This window comes from Manacus candei, unplaced genomic scaffold, assembly GCF_025592945.1.
Source record: "Manacus candei isolate 608988 ecotype Guabito, Panama unplaced genomic scaffold, ASM2559294v1 h1tg000071l, whole genome shotgun sequence".
Lineage (NCBI taxonomy): Eukaryota > Metazoa > Chordata > Aves > Passeriformes > Pipridae > Manacus > Manacus candei.
The window spans coordinates 10326177-10349063 of record NW_026138119.1 but is presented as its reverse complement, the minus strand read 5'-3'; the positions used below and the strand labels follow the sequence as shown (position 1 = coordinate 10349063).

At 53.2% G+C, this 22887-nt stretch overlaps 1 protein-coding gene across 4 annotated transcripts in view; it reads right to left on the bottom strand.

The window, feature by feature from the left end:
- RGS3 (regulator of G protein signaling 3) overlaps positions 1-22887 on the bottom strand; it is an 85994-nt gene that overhangs the window by 44523 nt on the left and 18584 nt on the right. For 2 of the 4 annotated variants that reach the window (XM_051807901.1, XM_051807902.1), the window contains 9 exons: positions 22254-22344; positions 21548-21615; positions 16618-16699; positions 15840-15945; positions 15255-15591; positions 14495-14534; positions 10193-10380; positions 8528-8611; positions 166-277 (listed from right to left, as the gene is read on the bottom strand). In XM_051807901.1, coding sequence (XP_051663861.1) covers positions 166-277; positions 8528-8611; positions 10193-10380; positions 14495-14534; positions 15255-15591; positions 15840-15945; positions 16618-16699; positions 21548-21615; positions 22254-22344 — 1108 coding nt within the window. Of the gene's footprint in view, positions 1-165; positions 278-8527; positions 8612-8705; positions 8780-10192; positions 10381-14494; positions 14535-15254; positions 15592-15839; positions 15946-16617; positions 16700-19804; positions 20291-21547; positions 21616-22253; positions 22345-22887 lie in introns of those variants that run through there. The other 2 variants (XM_051807904.1, XM_051807906.1) reach the window with 2 other exon arrangements.

The window sequence follows — 22887 nt, the reverse complement described above, 5'->3', positions numbered from 1 at the left end:
AAGGGAAGGGTGATGCTGGCCCTGCACCCCTGGAAGGACCAGTTGGATGGTACACACTGGGAGCAGTGGGATAGTGGAGGGCTATCTTGCTGCTGGCCACAAACCTCTATAGCTAGCAGCCAGAAAATTCCCCAGATGTCTCCAGTTGCTGCTGCAGGCACTCACCCTCCTGGAGCTTGACACTGTGCAGGTACAGAGGGTTCCTCAGCACGTTGCAGCGCCCGGGCTCGTCCTCCTTGGTGAAGAGCAGCAGGTCCGAGTAGACAAAGAGGGTCACCTGGAAGCACAGGAGCAGCAAAGAAGCAGCTGTAAGGAATCCATCTCTTGGCACTGACAGTGTCCTGGAAGTGTCCTCCACCCTGGGGGCACGCACCAGCCACAACAGGCAGCCCAGGCACCCCTTCCCCAGGGGCTGATTTCTGCTGCACCCCTTGGGGTGCTCCCAGCCAGCTCCAGATGAGGCTCCCCTCCACTTACTGAGGCTTGTGGAGTCCTGTGACAGGAGGGATAAACCTGCCCGACAGTTTAACTCCACACAAACACACCCTCTCTGCTCCCTCGTGTCACTTCCCATTTACATAAGTTATAAATCAGAGCAGGAGGAGGGAATTGCTGCTGACTGATCCCAGCACACTGGAGAAGTTGTAGCCTAAAAGCAAATTTGGTCGCCCTGAGCACACTCACGAAGGAGCCTCTCACTGTTCTCTGTGAGAAAATATAATTTGGCTTTTACAACTGCAGGACCCACGAGAGCAGCTGCAGGGAACAAACCTGACACCTCTGAACCACCCTGTGGGTGGAAAGGAAACACTGACCCCACTGTCTGCTCAGTGCTGTGCTCAAGCAGTGACCTGAGTGCCTCAGGAGCTGGGAGCTACTCCAGAGCAGTGGGGAAGGTGAATTTTGTTCTGCTCTGGCTCTTGCCTGAGGTCCCCAGTTCAATCAGTACAGATTAATGTGATCTTTAAAATCAGAACAAGCTTCTGCACTGTACTGGAGATCCTTGACCCCAGAGCCTGCCAGGGGTGAGCAGTTGGGTGCATTCACTGGGCCACAACCAAGGTGAGAGCCTGTCCTGCCCTCCAGCAGGAGCTGGGGGCACACAGAAACCTCAGAGGATCCCAGAATCACAGAGTATCCTGAGCTGGAAGGGACCCACAAGGATCATCCAGTCCAACTCCTGGCCCTGCACAGACACCCCAACAATCCCACCCTGTCCCTCAGAGCGTTGTCCAAACCCTCCTGGAGCTCTGGCAGCCTTGGGGCTGTGCCCACTGCCCTGGGGAGCCTGGTCAGTGCCAACCACCCTCTGGGGGAAGAACCTTTTCCTGAGATCCAACCTGACCCTGCCCTGACACAGCTCCAGCCATTCCCTGGGTGCTGTCCCTGGTCACCAGCAATGCCAGGCAGTGGCTGCAGCCTGGCAGAGGGCACAGTGCCTGGCACAGGGGGCACACTGGGTGCCAGACCAGCACACTGCCCAACCACACTCAGCACCCAGCACAGGACACAAGTCCTTGGGGTGCTCCCCAAAATCTCCCTCAGCAAAGGGAAGCTGCTTTGCCACACCAGGCCACAGCAAGGACAGGTTTGTGGCCCTTTAGCTACCCTTTTGCAAAAGCAAACAACACCCCAGGGGGTGTCCTGGGGGCTGTGGGGAGAGAGCAGCACTGCCACCACTGAGTCCCCCATGGAGAGGGGACCCTGCCCCAGACAGGGACTGAGTCACTGCTCACAGGCACAGCTCATCTCCATGCCCAGCAGCTGATGGACACACATCCTGAGGAGGACAGGCTGGGTAACATCATCACATGGTGCTGAGTCTCACGGCAGGGCAGCAGCTCCTGGCTCTGAATCCAAAACCAAGCCCTTGCCACAAGATTTCTCCTTGCAGCACAAATTCGTTTTTGTGGGATTCTCAATAAGCACAAAGCTACTGGTGGAGCTTTAATTGACAATGAAACCAGGGAGGGGCTGTTCTTCTCTGTGTTATTTGGAAAATCCCTCCCTCTGCTCTCAACACACTGCTGGCCTGGTGCCCACATCCACCCTCTTCATTCCTTCTGACTTTGTTATTAATACAAGGAATAACCAAGTACAAACTGCACTACAAGCTTCATCCTATGCCCACCTTGTGCCAAAAGGTAACTTTTCTGGGACATATCTGGTGCCACCACTGGTTTCTCAACCCCAAAAAGAGATGTTCAGGGATTTTGAGAACAGCAACCCAAAGTGGAGGAGATAAAAGCATGATCAGCAAGTGGTCATACTGGAAATGGAGGAAAGAAACTTAAGATCTACTACCCATGGAAGTTTAAAGGGTAGAAAGAAGATTAGGATCAGCAGGAAAAAGAAAACCACTTCAAAACCAAGCAGGTTTCGATAGGGAATCTTGGAAACAGAATAACATGAAAAGTATTTACAGATGACACTGAGCTTTTATGGGTAGATGGGACAGACTGAATTCAGGATGTAGAAGATAAAAGCACACCCAGTGTGGGTTATGTAGGAGCATCTCTGAGATGCTGCTGCCAGGAGACTCTTGGTCTTAGAGCAGCTCCACACAAAAGGGTTGACAGAGGTCCCTCTGCTCCTCCAAGCTGCAGGGGGAAAAACGAGAGTGTCCCTTCCAGCCACAGAGCCAGAGCCAGCCCAGCTCATAGAGGGGGAGGCTGGACACAAACCCCACCGGAGGGCTGAGCACAGGGAAACTCAGCTCATGGGTGGCTGTGGGGCAGCAGGGATAAGGGGGAGTCACGTGGAGCTCTGCCCTGGGTTGCCACCACTCTGCTGACAAGATGTAACCTGTCCCTGACAGCCCTGGGTAAACAGACCTGGTGTCTACCCCGAAAAACCACAGGGCTCGTAAAAGCAAAGAGCAAACAAACAAGAAACACGACGTCTGAGTTCACCCAGGCGAGACACAGAACCCACCAGAGCTGCTCCTTGGAGAGGCAGAGTAGCTTTGTGTATTTCCCAAAACTAATTTCCTGCCCTAAAAATCAGAAATCCAACAGGTGAGAGGATGGAAGGACTCTCTGAAGACAGGTGGGCACCCCTGTGCTCTTGCTGGAGTGACCAGGGCCACATGGGGATTGTCACAGGCCTTCAGGGGGATGTGAACAGATTTCACAGGGAGGAAAAAAAATGCCCACAAAGGCTGGTCCTGATGTCTCCACACTGTTTATCTGGGTGTGCTCTGCACCACAGCAAACAGCAAAGCCTCTTCTGCTGAGAGATCTGACCAACTCCAGCACAGAACTGGCAAAGCCCTGTTACAGGAGAAAGGGACACCTTTGAAGTGTTTCCTGAAGGAAATCAAGAGACACTGAAAGCCTGGAGGGAAGGTAGGAGCAGTGGGCTAGTGTGGCTCCCAAGGGGAGAGCAGGAGACAACCCTGGGAATGTCACAGAGCCCTGCCCTGGGCAGGAGGGAGCCAACAGCACACCTTGGAAAGCAAAATGTGGCAACAAAATCACTATGAAAAGGTGCCTAGAAGTGAAGCCTTGAAGCCAAAGTACTGTCACATTCATGCTTAAAAGTAGTTAACTCCCTTCCTAACCCTGTCCTCTCTGCTCATCCATGCACAGAGAGCCCCCAGCACCTGGGTACAGGAGGGAGCAGGGCTCACATCACACCTGCAGCAGGAACATGGGAAAAAGGGATCAGGGATCCCTGACCAATTGTCCCTGAGCTTGGCAGGGAAAACCTCAGCCCGGGGATTCTTTCCAAGTCACCATCCTCCCTCTCTAGCCACAGTCTCACAGCAGTGCCCAGCAGGACAGGGAGATGAGGAAGCAGAGGCAGGGTTTGTATCACAGAGCTGACAGTTGGCATGGGAGAACGTGGTGATGATCACCTGCATCTCAGCTGGCCATGGAAGGCTGCCTGCAGCTGGCCAGAGAAACCCTATATCCCTGGTGGGGAGCTCCTGGGACAGGTATCACCCCAGGACTGCAGGTATCACCCCAGGACTGCAGGTATCCACTCCAGGACTGAGCCACACACATTTGCTGTTTGCCAGTCCTGCATTCTTCTCAGAAAATTGTGTCCCATCCCAAAAGGGAAACTCCAGTGCTACCAGTATGAGGGGTGTGTTTGCAGAGTTCGTGTGTCCCCATTAGTTCAGTTGAGCTAAACAGATAAAACTTGCTTAATCTTCCTCAGTTTTTCCAGCTCTTGATTTATCCTTGCAGCCTCATCATCCTGTACCAAGCAGCATCACTGCTAGACTCATCCAGCCAGGAAGGGCACAGTTCCCACATGCAGGGTGGTGTCACCCAGTCCCCTACTCAGTGCTCCCTGAACCAAGGCTTCCAAGTCACAGCCTTGCAGCTGGGGCAGGTGCTCATATCCAGGATGGCTCTCCAGAGATGGACATGGACTTTCCCACCCTCCAGTGACACATCAAAGCCTTTCAGTCACTGCTTTCCATGCTACAGCCCTTACTCTCTAAGCATGACCTGTTCCTTTGCTCCTGGATTTTTCCTTCTGGATGTATCCATATTAAATGTACATTCTCCAAGACTTATAGAATCATGGAATCACGGAATATCACTTGGAAGAGACACACAAAGACCACTGAGTCCAACTCCTGGCCCTGCACAGACACCCCAACAATCCCACCCTGTCCCTCAGAGCATTGTCCAAACCCTCCTGGAGCTCTGGCAGCCTTGGTGCTGTGCCCACTGCCCTGGGGAGCCTGGGCAGTGCCCAACCACCCTCTGGGGGAAGAACTCAGCAGCCTTTTAGCCTACAGTGCATTTATTTACCCTCTTTTATTGCCTCACACATTATTTTTTTCTCCAAGGTTATCAACATGGAATTCACACCCTCAGGAAGGAGTTGAAACGCTCAGTCAGGCTTTGAGGAAGATAAACCACCACACTTGCCAAAAGGAGCTCCATGGTGAAGGCTTTAGCTGTCAACCCTGACCCTCACCCTGCCTTATCTGGAACAAATATTCTTCTATCAGGGACATCAGGGGTGAGCACTGAAAACCTCAAGGGGTCCCACACCAACCCTGAGACACTGAGCAAGCAGTGGCTGTGCAGGTGGGGAAATGGTGTGAAAATGAGGAAGAGGAGGATATTAAGTGGTAGTGAAGAAGGGACAGAGCAAGTGGGACTAGCGTGGTGGAGGGAGGAGGTAAGTGCAGGTTTCTGTCATTTTCACCCAAATTAAAGTGTCTAAAAAAGGCTGAAAATGAGCTTGAAACACCTGGGCCAGCGAGTAGGGTTTGGCCAAACTCAGTCACCCACCAAACCAGGGAGCTGGAGATCCTGTCCCAGGACAGGAGTGCTGGAAACTTGCAGTGCAGGACTTGGGAAGATAGAGAGAGAGGCAGGAAAGCTTCCTGCTCTGCAGAGAAGAGATCACCCTGGGCATGCTGGTCCACGTCCCGCAGGCTCTGCAGAGCCAGGAGTTTCAGAGCTCAAGGGAGGCCCATCCTGACGTGCAGACCCTGCCAGGAGGGCAGAGAGGAGAGCTGAGAAGGGGGTGAGCATGGCCCACACTGTGCCAGTACTTCAGGGCTTTGGAAAGGTGCCTCCAGGTCCATTAGAGATGGATCAACGAGGCCAAAGCCCACGTCGGACACCTCGCGCGCCGTCGCCGGCACCACGCTGGTTCCTCTGGCACTCCATGGGCTGGAGGGATTTCAGGAGACCATAAAAGCGGGAATTGCAACAAAGTCTAGACAGGATGTGATTAAGGCCTGAATAAGGATTGCCCCAGAGGTAAGGTCAGGGAAAGGACAGATCCTGGCAAGCCTCCAGAGAGATAGGTTGAGTCCTTCAGGAGGTGGGAGAGCGCTTGCTCAGTGACAAGGATGCAGTGCCTGGCGTGGAAACTGCCACAGGGAGAAGAGCCTGGGGTTTGGGGAAAAAAAGAAAGAAGTAGGACCTCCATCTCCAGCCCCTGCATCCAGACCCTCCTCTCTTGAGCCACTCAACCAAAGCAGATTAATAACAAACAGGGAGCAGTGCTGCAAACCATGGGAGCCCAGCCTGAGGGAACCTGGGTGGGAAGAGCAGTGGAAAAATGGAAAACTACGTGGAGCAAAGAAGACAGGACTCATTGGAAACAAGACAACCTGTCCAGGGAGCAGAGAAGGCTGGAGAGGGAAAGAATTCGAGTCCAGCAAAGACAGGAGTCAGAGCCCTTGTGCACCAGGGGAGGCTCCATTGAGTCCAGGCCATTTGGGGTCTTGCTGGGTCCAGAAGTTCAGGTTCTGCTCTGCTGCAGAAGGGGAGTCTGGCTTTCCAGAGGGACATGCCCTCAAAGCTCCACCAAGCCTGCCATGGCCCTGCCACACACTCAGACACGAGACAGCCCTTCCCAAGGGACACAGCTGATGTCCCAGGAGCTGCTCCACTGCCAGCTCCCGGCCAGGGCTCAGCACCACGGGCTGTTTCCATCCACCACGTCTGTTTCTCCACTCTGCTTACTCACCCCCTCCTGCCCTGCCCCTCTGCCAGGCTCACCCAGACACCACAGCCCTGAGGCACCATCATTCCCAAATGCTGTCTCACATTCCTGGCCAGCACCCTGCCCTTTCCTGGCACCAGCTCCAGAGGGAAATTCTCTCCCAGCCTCCCGCTCATCCCGAGGGCATCGTAAGCAAACAGAGTCCTTTCCCTGAGATGTTCTCCCTCTGATCCTGCCCACAGCAGGTCTCTGAGGCGGAGACAGAGCAGAACCTCTCCTCCAAACATTCTTGTCCTGGGGTTTTCCATCACCCCCACACACCCACATGCTCCACCCCGGCTGCAAACAGCGTTAATTATCCATAATTATCCCACATTTGGCTGCTACTGAGATGTCTGACCTGAAAGGAAGCACCTCCAAACCACCCAGGAGAAGGTCCCTGACTTCAGCTGCCCACTGTATTCCCAAGCCATCCAGCACAGCAGTGCCACACAGCCAGGTGCTCCCTGGTTTGCATTCCTGCAGGTGCCCAGAAGGCCCTGGGCAGCACAGGGCAGCAGGACAGAGAGGGGGATTATTAACAAGTTAGTGCCAAGTTTTCTAATCAATCATGTAATTTTTCCTGTAGTTTGATGTACTTTCATGTACTTTTTGAGAGGGAAAACAAAGTGATTCAGGTCAAGGCAAGGGATGAATTACAGATTGAAAACCAGAGAGAGAGAGGAGTCACTTAACACACTCCTGTACTGGTTTGAACTGGCCAGTGATGGGAGGTGGCTCTGGGGTTCTGCTGTTGGCCACCCACAAGGTGTTACCCAGAAACTAAGATTAGTGAAGTAAAACTTCCTTTGCAGATCTGTGAAGATGACACATTGTTCACTGTAACTAAGTTCAACCCAAAATTACTCTGTACAGAGGGGAGATTCCTGAAACAACCCCAAAAGAAACTAGTGAGCAATGCATGGGTGGGCTCTGCCAGCTGCTGCCTCCTCTCTCCCAGACTCCAGGGATTTGCAGGCTTTATAGTTGAATGCAAGTGAAGCCAGCAACAATTGTGATCAACACATCCCAACTCTGACAGTTTGGATGGTGAAAGTTGTCCCACCACAGGTGCAGCATGAAGCCAAAGCTCCACTGATCCCCCAGATTTCTAACAGCCCTACAATAACACAGCAGGAGAGCTGAAATAAGAAGAGAGGAATTTGGACAGGACATGTGACCTGGTTTAGGAACTAAATTTCAGAAAACCCTTGTAGCAAGTTCTCTGTCTGGTTCTAGTTCTGGGTTGTGGATTCTCCTTCCCTAGGGATGTTCCAAAGCCATCTGTGCCCAATCCTGAGTGACTGTTCCAGGGGATCCTGCCTGAGCAGGAAGATGGGACTGGATGACCTCCAGTGGTCCCTTCCAGCCTGAACCATTCTGTCCTTTGATTCTCTAAACTGGTACAAAATATCCTTCAACTCCCTCCTCCTGAGTCTGCTGGGCTGTCACTGACATGTATTTGCCATGTGCAGTTTCCTCTCTGGGAGCCCAAAGGAAGACAAGAACAAAAGTTGATTTCTAGTACATAAGAGTTTTGATATTTATTTAGTTTATCCCACAATAAACCGGCTACAAGTTTTTCCAAGTCTCATATTAATATAATTACTGCACAGTTAAATATTTCCCTTCTCAATGCAATGAGATGTCCCTTCCAGTCCCTTCTCAAAGTCACATCCAGTGCCTAAAGGGGCTGCAGAAGAGCTGGAGAGGGACTTTGGACAAGGGACTGGAGGGACAGGACAAGAGGGAATGGCTTCCCACTGCCAGAGGGCAGGGCTAGATGGGATATTGGGAAGGAATTCCTCCCTGGGAGGGTGGGGAGGCCCTGGCACAGGTTGCCCAGAGAAGCTGTGGCTGCCCCATCCCTGGAAGTGTCCAAGGCCAGGTTGGACGGGGCTTGGAGCAACCTGGGCTGGTGGAAGGTGTCCCTGCCCATGGCAGGGGGTGGGACAGGATAAGCTTTAAGATCCCTTCCAACCCAAACCATTGTGATTCTGTGGTTCAATCTCCTACATCAGACTGCAGGAGAGCAGCTCAGACAGCATGAAAACCTTACCTCTGTAGTCCTGTTCCTGCTCTCGTGAAGAAGCAGCTCCTCCGACAGAAGCAGAGTCCGGGCTGGGTTGCAGAGATCAAGGGGCTGTGTTTGAGAGGGAAAAAAAAGAAAAGAAAATGAAAGAAACAGTCAAACCTTCCACTGACAGTGTGGTTTGCCAGAATAACTTTCCACCCACCAAACCCACTTGGTCTTCAGGCTGTAACTCATTCAGGGAGAAGCCACCCCACACTGAGGTCACAAGGACACGAAGTCTGCAGTCCAGCTACACGAGAAAACAAAGCCTTCCACTCACACCCACGTCAGCCCCAGCTATAAAAAGACAACCAGCCCTTGCCTCTGTACAGGGACTGCTCTGCAAGGCACGGGGTGCTTATGGGTGTTTTTCAGCAGGAAACACAACCACAGTGGTGGCACAGCAGGTTCTCACGTCCCTCAGACACGAATATTTGTGATGTTAGGGATTATTCTTGCAGTAAAAAAAGCAAATTTAAGATTCCAGTCCCTTCTCATGCCACGGAGAGCTCCCCATCCACCACCTTTTCTGTGGAATGGTGGAGGAAGGGACAGGTTCAGGCGTCCTGAGGGCAGAACAAACCTGGCACAACCAGCCCGGGACCACCCTCAGGAGCAGCACAGACAGTGGGAACAGGGCCTGAAGCATGAGACAGTGCCAAGTGAAAACCAGCTCCTGAAGTGGCAGAGACCCCTCAGTCTCCATCCAAGACAAGTTTTGGGAGCAAGGAGGCAGAAGTGCCAGTTGTGTTCCCACCAAAGGCAAAGCACGCCCAGCCAAGGCTGGTGAACACACTGGTGCCAACGTGAGCGGCCACCCCGGTGCCACTGGGAGGATGGAGCTGAGCACAAACCTGCCCCAGCCCCAGCCCAGCCCCACACTGCCCCAGGGAACCCACTGCCTCAGGTTGGAGTGACAGGAAACACAGGTCATGGTTTCAGCCCAAAGGAAGTCACCAGTGTGAGCTGAGGTGACAGTGCCACTGCTGGTGCCAGGGGAGGATGGAGCCCTGACAGCTCAGAGACGAAGGGATTCATCAGCAACATATGAAAACATATGAGTTAGATGAGTTTTCTTGGGGTTCTGGCCATACAAAGGACAAGATAAAGGACACAGAGGGAATTTTAGAGCCACTACCTCCAAATTCAGGGCTGTTTTCTGAAAACAGCTCATGGAACAGGGGAAGCAGAAAATTCCCTGTCAAACCATAACTGCACACTAACACATCCTTGTCCACGACTTTAGTGCTGGCCACCAGCTAAACTAAAACCTCTTCATCTGCACACTGACAGCACAAAGAACCCTTGGGAAGGAACCACATTGATCTGCAGTCACAGAGTTGGGTGCTGAAGCTCAGAAGCCAGGATACCCTCTCCTGACTGAAGCAAGCACTGAGAACCAGATCTGAAAGTTGAAAAGGGAAAAAACTCCAAGAGAGAATCAGTTGGGCAGGACACAGTTCCCTTTGGGACAGTCCCCAGCACTGTGCTCAGCACAGCCAGCTCCAGAGGAGAGCTGAGCACAACAGGGATCCGTGCACTCATGGAAGATACTGCTGGAAAGAGATCCACCTTGTAGGGTAGCCTAGACCCCACGTGCCCTGCTGGGCCCTGATCCCATCAGTGACACCTCATTCCAGCTGCACTCACCTGCACAAAGATGGGGAACACCAGCACTTTGGGGGCCAGGGTCACGTAGGTGCCGTAGGAGTGTGGGATGTGGGGTCTCACTATGGTGCAGTTCTGGTAGTTCCCGTAGCTCTTCATGGACTGCACAGTCTTCATCAGCCTGGATTTCCTCCCAGAGCCCGTGTGGGATTTCCCTTTAGAAGCATTCCCTGGATGGACAGCAGAGGCAGAGAGAAACTCAGAACGAGGAGGGAGCTCCTGCATCGCTCTGCCCGCTGCCAGCTCAGGGTCTGCTCTCCCAGGCTGGAGGAGGGCATGGAAAACCTACAGGGAAGAGCTGGAGCCAAGAGCTGCAGGGAGAGTCATCACTCTGCTATCAAAGTGTCCCAGGGATTCATGAAATAACAGCACTGATTTCATTTTTCCTTGTGCAAAACGAGATGTCCCTTTGCACTTCTGCTCAAGAGCTGCTCAGTCGCTGGACCAAGGAGTTCCCTGGATCCCACCAAGGAGTTCCCTGGATCCCACCAGCAGCACAGACACGTCTGTGAACGTGCAAACAAGACCCCAGGGAAGGCACAGCAAGCTCTGCTTCAGGCCAGCACATCCCACCAAATGTTCTCCCTCTCTACTCTGCCCCCCTGAGACCCCCCTATAGAGCTGCCTCCAGTTCTGGGGTCCCCAACACAAGGAGGATGTGAAGCTGCTGGAGCAAATCCAAAAGAGGCCACAAAGGTGTTCAAAAGGGCTGGAGCCCCTCTGCTCAGGAGCCAGGCTGGGAGAGCTGGGGGGGTTTACCTGGAGAAGAGAAGGATCCAAGGAGACCTGAGAGCCCCTTCCAGGGCCTAAAGGGGCTCCAGGAGAGCTGGAGAGGGACTGGGGACAAGGGGGAATGGCTTCCCACTGCCAGAGGGCAGGGTTAGATGGGATATTGGGAAGGAATTCTTCCCTGTGAGGGTGATGAGGCCCTGGCACAGGTTGCCCAGAGAAGCTGTGGTTGCTCCATCCCTGGAAGTGTCCAAGGCCAGGTTGGACAGGGCTTGGAGCAACCTGGGCTAGTGGAAGGTGTCCCTGCCCATGGGTGGGACTGGATGGGTTTAAGATTCCTCCCAGCCCAAACCAGTGTGTGATTCTGTGATGATCTGTCTCTGGGCACACACTGACTCCTGCACAGCTTTGGGATCCAGTGCTTTGGAGGAAGAGATGTGGAACTGATACACACACCTCCCTCTGCAGCACGCGAAGTACAAACTAAGAAATACAGAACAAACCCACATATGACTTTAAACGGATATTTTGGAATCACAGGAGCACTGAGGAGCTTCCCACCATTGGGGAATATCTGCCTGCACCACTGAACTATGACCCTCCTTTTCAGGGAGGGGAAAACTATCCAGGGTGGGGGGAAAAAAAAGAAAAACTCTGGAAATTTAAACATCAGAACATTTTTATCCACACAAGCCTTGACTGCTCTGGACTCTGGGCATGGGAGTTAGCAGAGTGCAGGAATGTCATGACATAGGGCACTGGTTGGTGGGTTAATCACAAGATACTGAGATTGGAGGTGTCAGAGAAAGGACAGAAGTTATAAACACATTCATGCCCATGGGATCAGTCCATGCCTTTCCAAACTGCTCCCAGGGATGTGATGGTTATTCAGACATGGGGTGTATTTATAAAGGATGACCTCACTGTGCATGAGGCTGTCACACCATCCACTGTTTTTCAGCATCACATTTTGGTGCTGGAAACAGTCCGAGCAGCCTGACTGGTGTCTCACCCTGTCCCTGTTCCCTGCACAGAGCTGTTCTCCTCACTGAGAGCAGGGATTACACAGAAGATTTCCTCTGCAGTCCCACCTCAGCTGGTCCAGCAGAGCTGTGACCCTTCCCAACAAGCCAACACCAGCTTCCACACCTGCCAGTCTGCAGTGAGGAGCTGCCAAGCTGCTGCCCATGGGGCTGCTCTGCTCTCAGGTGTGCTGTGAAATATTTCCTATTAATGGCTTTAATCCTTCAGGCCCAGAGGCATCAGCTTTCTCTAGTTTTGGCCATGCCTGATGTCCCCAGGCCCACAGTGCACATCTCTACTGCCATACATGGACCTCCATCACCACAGCAGAGGGACTCACCCTGCTGTGGAGAGAAAACAGGACAGGTCTGTGTTCTCCCAGAGCCCTTAACCCCAGACCACGTCCTGCTGGGCACCAGCAACCTGTGCTCTGTCCTAAAACTGACAGACAACAACTCCAACAGGAACTGGACATCTCTCTAACCAAAAATTCATGTCTTTTTCAAAAGAAGCCCCACTGACAAATCAAAATCAAAATATTTCCTTCCTCCCTCCCTCCTGAAGCTGATGAACTGAGTCAGCTCAAGTCCTGCAGGCAGCCCCCTCCACTTGGATTTAACACATCCAGGTGAGAAGCTGGAGCTTCTCTCCCACAGGGATGTCTCAGGAACAGGTATGAGCAGCTCCTGCAGCTCCCTCTGCCAGCAGAGACCTCCAGCATCTCTTCCTCCCTCCTTCCCTCCCTCCCTCCCTGCAGCCAGCCAGGAGCTCCTGCTCCCACCACAGCAGCTTTCTGCCCTTTTCTGGGATACCCAGAACCTTCCCAAGCAGAAATGAGCCAAAACACTCCTGAACATGGCTCAGGGCAGATAAGGTCTTGTCCAAAGCAAATAAATGAGCCTGCCCACCATTACATATTCTATTAAGTATTAGGAAATAGTGCATTTTCTCTCAGATAAAGGCAGCAGAGCCAGCCAGCACTGGGGTGGGAAGCCAGCCTGTTTACTGCTGGCTTTAGCAGCTGCCTTTGCAGGGGGGGGCCTTGGTGACCTAAAAGGTTGTTTCCACCTCTAAGTGCATTAATCCTGACATTTTCCCTTTTCCCTTTTTCATGGTTGCACTGCCAGATAAAATCAAAGCACAAGAGACAGCTCAACACAGGGCAGGTACAATCTGTCTGGGCTGTTCAGGATCTGTTTTTCCTCTTGTCCCTAAATCACCTCACTTTATCAGAGGAATTCATCACCTGAACGAGTCCTGGCTTTGCACCCAGCCTGCCCCAAGTGTCAGCTCCTGTCACACTTCATCCCTGCCCAGGTTAACTAACACCTTCCTCCTTTTGAAGACTTAACATTAAATAACTAAAAACAATACATAAGAAGTCCAAAAATTGTTATGGGAAGAAGCCCAAGTCTTTCAAATCACACCCCACTGTAAGAACAAGGCCCCATAGTCCAGCTCATCTTTTCACAGGATCCACAATCAGCAGGAAAGAGCTGCAATTATCCATGGAACAAAACATCCCTTGCAGTTGAGTGTGGAAAATTCTCCTGGCTGCAGAGCTCCAGGGCTGGGAGCACCCAGGGCACACTTTGGACCCACACTGCTCCCTCCTGCTGCTCAGCACCCCCACCATGGCTTTGGCAGCCCCACACTTTGTTTTCTAAGGACACTGCCCCACAAGGGCAGCACAAAGTTTTCCAGCTGTGCCCTCACTAGAGAGGGACTGCTGAGGGACAGACACTCCTGCAAGATCCCAACGAAAAGCTCAGCTCTCCCATGGACATGCAGCTCATCCCAACAGGCCAGGGTGCAAGCACAGCCTCCCAAAACCCCCAAATCAATGAGCTGACAGCAGGTATTTCCACACAGACCTGAATTCCTGCAGTGCCCAGCCCTGACACACACCCAGCCCGCTCTTCCCACAAGCCCAACCACACCTGGTGCTCCAGGAAGAGCCAGCACACCTGTTACAAGTATGTTTTATGCTATGAATTCATGTTTCAAAGGTTTTTTGAGGAGAGCTGGTCCAGAGACTGCCAGAGACCTTGCAGCAGCCCAGGGCATGAGTACTGCCCAAATCTGGCCGAACAGCCTGCTCTCCTGCTTGTGCCAGTCTGAGTCAGAGCCACCCTCATTCCCTCAGGATTGAAGGGAACCTCAAAGCAGGGATTAAACCCCCAAAAAGGCACCATGAATGAGAAGGGAAACACGTCATGGGTGGGCCCACAGACACATGTGGGGAACCACAGTTGTTTGCACTTTCACACTTGGTGCTTTCACCCTGCCCCTGTTGGAAAGTCCCCACCACCAGCCCTCTGTGAGCTCCCACACACCTTCTCACCAGGAGGTGCTCCCCTCTGGGCTCAGGGAGGGAAGATGACCCTACCCAAAAGCCCCAGGCTTCTGCTGCTGTCCTAAAAACATGAGGGACCCCATTGCAGGGCTAAAGGCAAGGATTTGACAGTGCCAGAAAGACCTGCTTATCTGCTGGGTGCTCTGAGCAGCATTCCCAGCACATGGACAACTTACCCCCAGTAGTGTCATCCTCTTGATAGACAGGCCTCAGCAGCTGTAAGACACAACCCAGACAGGACACAGTCACCTGCAGGAGGACTGAGGGACAATTACAACAACCAGCTGCAAATTTTAACACGTCAAACCCAGCCAAGCCAAAGCGCCTCAGAGAAGGCAAAACCATTTCTTTGCCCCGTTGCCAGCAGAAAATGAGACCTGCACTGTGGTCTGTGCAGCAACACTCCCCATATCCTTCCCATACCCCAGGAGTGAGCCCTGAGACAGCAGGCCACACGGAACCATGGAATGTGCTGAGCTGGAAGGGACTCACAAGGATCATCCAGTCCAACCCTCAGCCCTGCACAGGCCCATCCCCAAGGGTCACACCCTGTGCCCCAGAGGATCATCCAAACCCTCCTGGAGCTCTGGCAGCCTTGGGGCTGTGCCCACTGCCCTGGGGAGCCTGGTCAGTGCCAACCACCCTCTGGGGGAAGAACCTTTTCCTGAGATCCAACCTGACCCTGCCCTGACACAGCTCCAGCTGCTCCCTGGGTGCTGTCCCTGCTCACAGGGATCGGAGCTGCCCCTCCCCAGCTCTGCAGTCCCAGTGGGAAATGTTTTAGGAAAACAGTGAAAGCTCCACTAAGGGACACAGGAGTGGCCTGCAAAGCTGGCACACGGCCTTGCAAACACTTAGAGATGACACTGGTAGGACTGAAGCGGGGCCCAGAGAGGCCCCAGCACACACAGAGCCCACGGGGACCCGCAGCCCTACCTGGCTCCCCGGGTTCAGGGGCGTCAGGATGATGTAGTTCTGGTCGGCGGCCGAGGGCACCCGGGACAGGGCTGGCAGGGTGCTCTGGCCCCTCTTGCCCAGCTCGGTGTACCTGTCCCAGCCGTTGAGCAGCAGCCCCTCGCTGCTGTCACACAGGACGTGGCAGCTGCGGCGCTGCTCGGCCGCGGGCCCCGCGCTGTTCTTCTCCCGCTTGTGCGGGGGGCACTGCAGGTCGTAGGTGGACTTGCAGGAGGACCTGCGGATCATCCCCTCGGGGCCTGCCTTCACCTGCGGGACCAGCCTCCACACCAGCAGGATGATCTCAGTGGGACAGTTCCTACAAAAGGTGGAGCAGAAGGGAGTGAGGAGCCCACGTCACTCAGCCAGTCCTTCCTCCCTGTGCCTCTGCCCCTGTCCTGCACTCCCCAGCCTCTGCATCCTTTCTTCTACTCCAGGGAATCCTTTCCCAGCGTCCTACATCCCTCAGAGCCTTCCCCTTCCTGTAACCACTCGAAGCTCCTGCCCTGAGCTCCCTCAAACCACCTCTCCCAGAGCCCTGCACTGGTGTTTTGGGTGAATACTCACCGGATTTCATGAGCCAGCTCCACACATTTCCAGTGCTCCACAGGCTGCTCATTCAGCTGCAGCACCGTGTCCAGCTGCTGCAGACCTGCCTTCTCTGCTGGGCCACCTGTGAGAGGCAGACAAATGCCAGTCACCTGCTGGACAGGGAGCTGAGTTTGAGGGGGAGAGGCCCTGGGGCTTGGAGGCATCTCACAGCTTGCACCACTGACTCCTCCAAACCCAATCTGTTGCTCTAACACCTGGAAATGAAGTGGGGCCAGGTAACCTGGAGCTTCACCTTCCAGCACCACACACACACAGAGCACCAGGATAGAGCCACAAATGCTCTCCCAGAGCTATTGCAGGAACTTCCCATGTTTCCTGGGGTGCAGTGGGGAGCACCATGGTACAATGGAGACACCAAGGCCATACCACAGATCCACAGCAAGAGGATCTACTCCAGCAACTCAGGGTTCCCACAGTCCTGCTCCCTCTGTGTCCTCTCTGACCCACTTCCATCCCAGATACTTTCCATTGGTCTCCAAACCAACTGGACAGTTTTGAGGGTGGAGAGGGAAGGGAACAAAATCTCTGCAAATTACTGCAAAACCCTGGCAGAATAATGACAGTGCTAACTCAGTGGCCTCTGACCTCTTTAGAGGCAACAGAGAATTCACTAAGTGCAGTTCCTCAGAGGGAACCAGAGTGAGAGCTTTGGAATCCCAACGTGCTCCGGGAAGCAAAGAAGGAGCAGTCATTCATTCAAACCAAGAGGGACAAACATGATCTGATCTCTTACCAGAGTCCACGGCCTGCACACGGACTGGGGAGTCACAGCAGATGGTGAAACCAAAGCCATCACTCCCTCGAGGGATCGTGATCTGCAGGGAGACACCAGAGCCTGGTCAGTGGGAGAGCAGCTGCTCTGTGTGCTGGGGGAGCACCCCCATCACCCTCACCCACTGCCCCACAGCCTCTGGGAACACAGGAACTGCCACAGTGTCAGGAAGAGCTGAAGCCATTAGAGAGTGTCCAAAGGAGGCAACGAGGATGGGGAAGGGCCTTGATTTGAAGCTGGGGGAGGACACTGAGGGCACTTGGGGTGTTCAGCTGGAGAAGAGGAGACTGAGGGCAGAGCTCATGGCAGTTCCAGCTTCCAGGGGAGGGACAGAGGAGGGGCAGGGACTGAGCTCTGCTCTGGGGGGACCAGGGACAGCACCCAGGGAATGGCTGGAGCTGTGTCAGGGCAGGGTCAGGTTGGATCTCAGCAAAAGGTTCTTCCCCCAGAGGGTGGTTGGCACTGACCAGGCTCCCCAGGGCAGTGGGCACAGCCCCAAGGCTGCCAGAGCTCCAGGAGGGTTTGGATGATCCTCTGGGGCACAGGATGTGACCCTTGGGGATGGGCCTGTGCAGGGCTGAGGGTTGGACTCGCTGATCCTTGTGGGTCCCTTCCAACTCAGTACATTCTGTGATTCTGGGATTTCGAGAAAGAACTGTCCTGGGGAAGGGCTGTCACTGTGTGACCCTCACAAACAGTGGGTCTCTCCCTGCTGCAGCCAAGGGGAGGCAGAAAAGGTGCTAAAAAACAATGCCAAATCCAGCCAAAGATCCATGGAATGCCACAAAAGGAGTGTTTGTTGAGCACACACAAGTCTCTGCTCTCAACTCTTGCAAGTGTAAGGAAAGGTCTTATAAGCCATTAGGAAGGAAAACCTGGCAGTGTGGCTCTGACTCTGATTTCTAACACAACTCCTGTAAGCAAGTTACTTGAATGTTTCATTTCCTGTTGGATAATACAGAACAAGCAGTTCTCCTCTGCTCTGGAGGGGACTGTGAGGCTCAGCAAGCTCCTGTCCTCGAGGCATCTGTGCTGGCCCAGGCTGTGTGCATCACCCCCTCCCTGGGCTGAGTGTGTTTTCCCTTGCTGAGTTTGGAGAAGATGGATGCTGTGTTGACTTAGACTCATTTCTCCCCCTGATTCAAGGAGCATTGAGCTTATTAGTGAAATTATACTTATTTTTTGATGTTGGCTTCCAGCAGCAGCTCAGCATGACAGATCCTGTAAATACCTGATTAGCCCCCAAGACATTGATCAAGATGCTTGTTTTACTGACAGAGAAAAGAACATTAAAAATCCAACATCTGACCTGTATTATTTTGAGAACAAACAGAGAGATGAGGAATTCAGCCAAGGGGGAGATCTGGTTCCTTGCTCCTTCACAAATGCAGGGAGCTTTCACTTCCCTGCACCTTGTCCCTGTTCAGCATAAAATCAGGCTTCAAAAGAGAAACTGGCTTTCCCTGGCAAGATTAAAACATAGCTCCAGTCCCACCATGCTGAGTCTTTTAATCTCTGGAGTTTGTTGGATCCTCAAAGAGGTGGTTCTGCACTTTGCAACCAACCTCCCAGCTCAGCCCAACGAGGACTGATCCCTGTGAATCCCTTCCAGCTCAGGATATTCTGTATTCTATGATTCCACCTCCAGTGCCAAGCACAGGGGATCTGAGCTCTGCAGCAGCTCAGGAGCCAGCCCAGCATCTCTCCCACCACGGAGACTCCACGGGCACTTCCCAGCCCAGGGCTTCCAGGTCTCCCACTTCTCCCTGAGCTGGCTGGCTCTTGTCCCCCACCAATGGAGACCCTTCCCTGGGCCACTAAAGAGCAGCTTCTCCCTGATGGTTCCTTCTCCTCAGTTCCCACCTCCACAGCCACCACAGGCAGCTGATTTTTTGCCCATTTTTACTGCTGTGCACAGAACTAAGAACTCTGAGCACCTGGCACGAGCTGGGAGGTGGGTGGGTGGCAGGTGGGGAAAGACTCCAGCACCACAGAGGCTCATTGTACCCAAACTTTGTCCAAAAATGCAGAAGAAATTGTCCAAATAGAGCCTTGAGAGGGTCTAAGACACAAACCAGAGTCAGTTGTCATTAATACCAGGCAGAGCAACATTCCTGCATGGGATGGTCACCAAAGTCCTGGCAAGAATTGGGCACTCTGGGTTAAACTGCTGCTTTTGAAATCCCCAGTGTTCACTGTTTCCCACAGCAGCTTTAGCTTAACGTGAAAGATGAGCACAGGAGTGCAGGGAGAAGTGAACCTGAGCTGGAAATCCCGACCCAGACCACAGAGGGAAAACCTGTTTGAAAGTGCAGGAGATTGGAAAATGCACATGGAAAACCAGCACCTGGCAATGCACACCAGGCAAGAGAGAACTGCAACCAGCTTCTACAGAGCACAGCAAACTACTCCTCAGAAAGCAAGTTGCTGTTGGCTCCCAAATACACTAAGACAGTTTAAAAAGAGACAGTAGCAGCCTGCCTTTCCTCTGATGAGGGGGAAATTGAGACAACACCTCGCAACTCAATTCTGCTACTGTCAGCATGCACAGTAAATGTATTTTTATATTTAAATAAAATATATCCATATCAGAGTTACGTATTTTAATATTATTTTTATATATAAATAAAATATATTCATGTTGGATTTATGTATTTTGATACATACATACTTATACATATACATATGTATGTATGTATATGTGTATATATATATACATACATACTTATACATACACATATGTATGTATGTGTATATATATGTGTCTATATATATGTATGTGTATGTGTATATATATATATATATATAAATATAAAAATACCCCTCTATCCCCATTTCTCCACTGCAGCAACAGGCAAAGATCAGCCACAGCCACCCATCTGAAGATGCTTTCCTTATATTCCCAATGTTATAATTTGGGAATTATAACAATATACAATTATATCTACACACATTTGTATTAAATATTTATATTAAATATAATTATATATTTTAATATATCAATTATAACGATAGCAAGTCGACACCCCAGAAGCAGCACACACAGAGCCCAGCAATGGCAAGAGAAGCCAGAGACACTCATAAACTCCTGCAAGGCTCCCAGCCCCACATTCCCACTGCCCAGGGAGGCTCCCCTGGGGGCACAGACCTGCCTGTATCTGCGCTCCGAGCACACCTTGCACAGTCCATTGAAGCGGTTCATGGCTGGACACCCCAAACCCGCCGTCAGCCCATGAAAATCCAGTTCCCCTGGAGCAGCCACGATCCCGAGCTCCTCGTATCACCCGAGCGTGGAGCGAGCCCCAGTCACACTGGCATGACCGCCCATGGGAACCCAGCTCTGGAGAAGAATGGCAGGAAGCCACCTTTCACCTCCCCGGCCCCTGCCTGGGCCGTGTGCCGCTCCACGATAAGCCAGAGGCTTCCTGAAAACCCTCACTGACAAGGAAGGGAGAGAGTTTTATATTAAAATTCCTGTCAACTATTTAGTATTCCCTAGTCCCCGCTCTGTTGATGTGGCTTTTGTTCCCGTGGCATTCTTCAGCCGCACGGAGCACTTTGTTATTGCAACGTTCTCACAAACACTCGGAGGATGTTTGAGCGGCGTTTCACAGGCACCGGCTGTGGGAGCTTCACTCCATTAAAGAGGCGACTCACACTCATAAAAAAACAAGAGGTTTGTGGGGGTTTTTTTATAAAAAAAAATAAAAAAAAAAAAAAAAAGAAAAAGCAGAGTTTGTTTTTGAAAGCACAGCCCCAGAGGATACACACGTCCCGGCGGCTTTGTGCTCGTACAGTCACGGAGGGGGAAGCAGAGGGGTCAGCTGAACTGCACTCCTGGTGTAATTTGGGAATTAAAGAGCAAGAGAAACTCTCAGCACAGCCACCAGCAGGGCACACAGCAGGGCTCAGCCTGCCTCGTGCAGCCCCAGAGTTAGGCACAACTTCCTGGAGATGGGGTTCCAATTCCTTGGAGATGGGGTTCCGACGGAGGAAAAAAACACCTTCCACACTCCTACATGGGGATGGAAAATGGAGAAAAGGCTCGAGGGAACTCAAACCCTGGGTTGCCTCACACTGCAGATGGAGTGGCAGGGACAGGGAAGGCTGGAGAAGGAGCTCAGAAGCCCCAGCATTCCCAGGGGACTCCTAGCATGGAGCCATCGGAGGCACTGCCCGGGCTGCTCCAGGAGCATTGTCCCAGCACTGCCAGGCTGGAGCTGGAGCTGGAAGGAGGATCAGCCTTCCTTCCCAGCCACCACCTTTCAAGTCTGTGGCGACTGCCGGAGAGGAAGGGAGGAGAGGGGCGCTGGCTTTGTTTGTCCTGCTCAGCCCCGCGCGGTAAAACAAATAACTGCAAACGCAGCTGAGGGAAGCACAGAGCGGAATCCGGCCCAGATAAATCACGGGGCCGCCCCAGCCCCATTTCCGATGCAAACCCCGTGTTTGTGTTCCAGCTTCCCATCCTTGCCTTTCCTACAAATCACCAAGGTTCCACCACGGGCCTTTCCCTTCCCAGAGCACACGGCCCTGGAAGGAGGAGAGGAGCAGACGCGCCCGGAGACACGGAGCCAGCCAGGGATGATGCCGTGGGCAGGCAGCCTGCCAGCCCTGTCCCACTGCTCCCAGGCGGGTGCCTTGTGTCTGTGTGGGAATATACTGGAAAAACTGGTCCCGGGGCAATAGGGAGTGTGGGGGTATTACCCCATCACCCACGTCCACAGCTGGTGCTGGATCAGGATAACAAATGGCCTGTAACAGCCACAGTGTGACAGGGAGCTGACAGAGCTCACCTTGGCATCACCCTCACTAACACACTGTCCCTTGTCTCCCTTGGAACCCCCCCATGCAGGTTCCTGACCCCATGTCTTCACAGTCCTGTCATACCCACCTTCAGCTGCTTCAGGGTGACAGCATCCTGGCTCTCCTGAGCTGCACTCTGACTTCCCAGTACCGGCTCTGAAATAGAAAATAAAAGATAAAAAAAAAGGGAAAGGCCTCATCAGCGTGGTGGCACATGTCTCCTGACAATCCCTGTCCTTCCAGACTGCACCTACACACTCCATGTAAGATCTTTACATGGGCACATCCCCTCCAGGCAGCTCCAGGGTGCTTACACACCAGGGATAGGCACTGCTGTCCCACCCTGTCCTGTGCCAGCCCCTCTCCCCCTCACACCCTGGCAGCACAGCAAGACCAAGGCAGAAGAAAAATCTCCCCATCATCCTGCAGAGCCCAGGAGCCAAACAGAGCCTGGCCACAGCACTCAGCCCCAGAGCTGAGGCAGGAGTCAGCCTGAGGAAAGGCCAAGCAAGAGGGAGAGGCATGGCTGGAGTGCTGGGGTCCCCACAGAGCCCCAGGTAAGCAGGAGTGAGGTTGAAGTGCAAAGCAGAACCTGCTAAACCAGGCAGGGTCTCAGCCACAACAGTTTTTGGGATCCCAGTGCCCAGTGAGCACCACAGGGTGAGCAGTGCCCGTGGGGGCACAGGGTGCAGTGGGGCTGGGGCTGCTCCACACAGCACGGGGTCAGACACAAGGCTGACTCCTCTTCCAAGCCTTGCCAACACTCCCTGTGACATTCCTGTGGGGAGACACACCTGTGCTCTGCTTCAGCCGCCTCATGGCCACCTTCAGGTGCTTGGTCCTGCCCAGGTCCTCCCCGAGGAGGTAGTACCAGCCACTGATCTCCTGGGGGAGGGAAGAAGCTGTGGGTGCAGGGGCAGATTTCACCCCCATTTCACTCAGTCCCCACCCCCAGAGGGTCCCGGTGCAGGAGCTGCCCCAGGAGCACTCACAGCACACAGAGGTTCTCACACACAGACACACAGCCCAGAGTCCTTCTCCCAGGACACAGCAACAGCCAAAATTCCAACCTCCCTGCAAGGAGGGATCAAGCATCGCTGAAGCAACAAGCTTCCAGCTTTTTAGAGGGGGACAAAGTGCAGAAAAACAGCTGGTCTCCATAAAACTGTCCCTCTGGTGTCTGCAGCAGGCAGCAGTGTCACAGGCAGGACACAGTTCCAGCCATGTCACCACAGGAGGATGCCCACAGCAGCCCTCAGGTGCTCTGCAGTGGGATCCCTTTGCCCCTGGCCCACCTAAGAGGACAGGGCTGACCTCGGTGATCCCTCACCCCTCTCTCAGGGAGCTGCCACTGTCTCCCAGGGGGACCAATCCCAGGAGTCAGACAGGGTTGCAAGGAGGTCCCAGAGGAAGGGGCCCAGTTTAAAG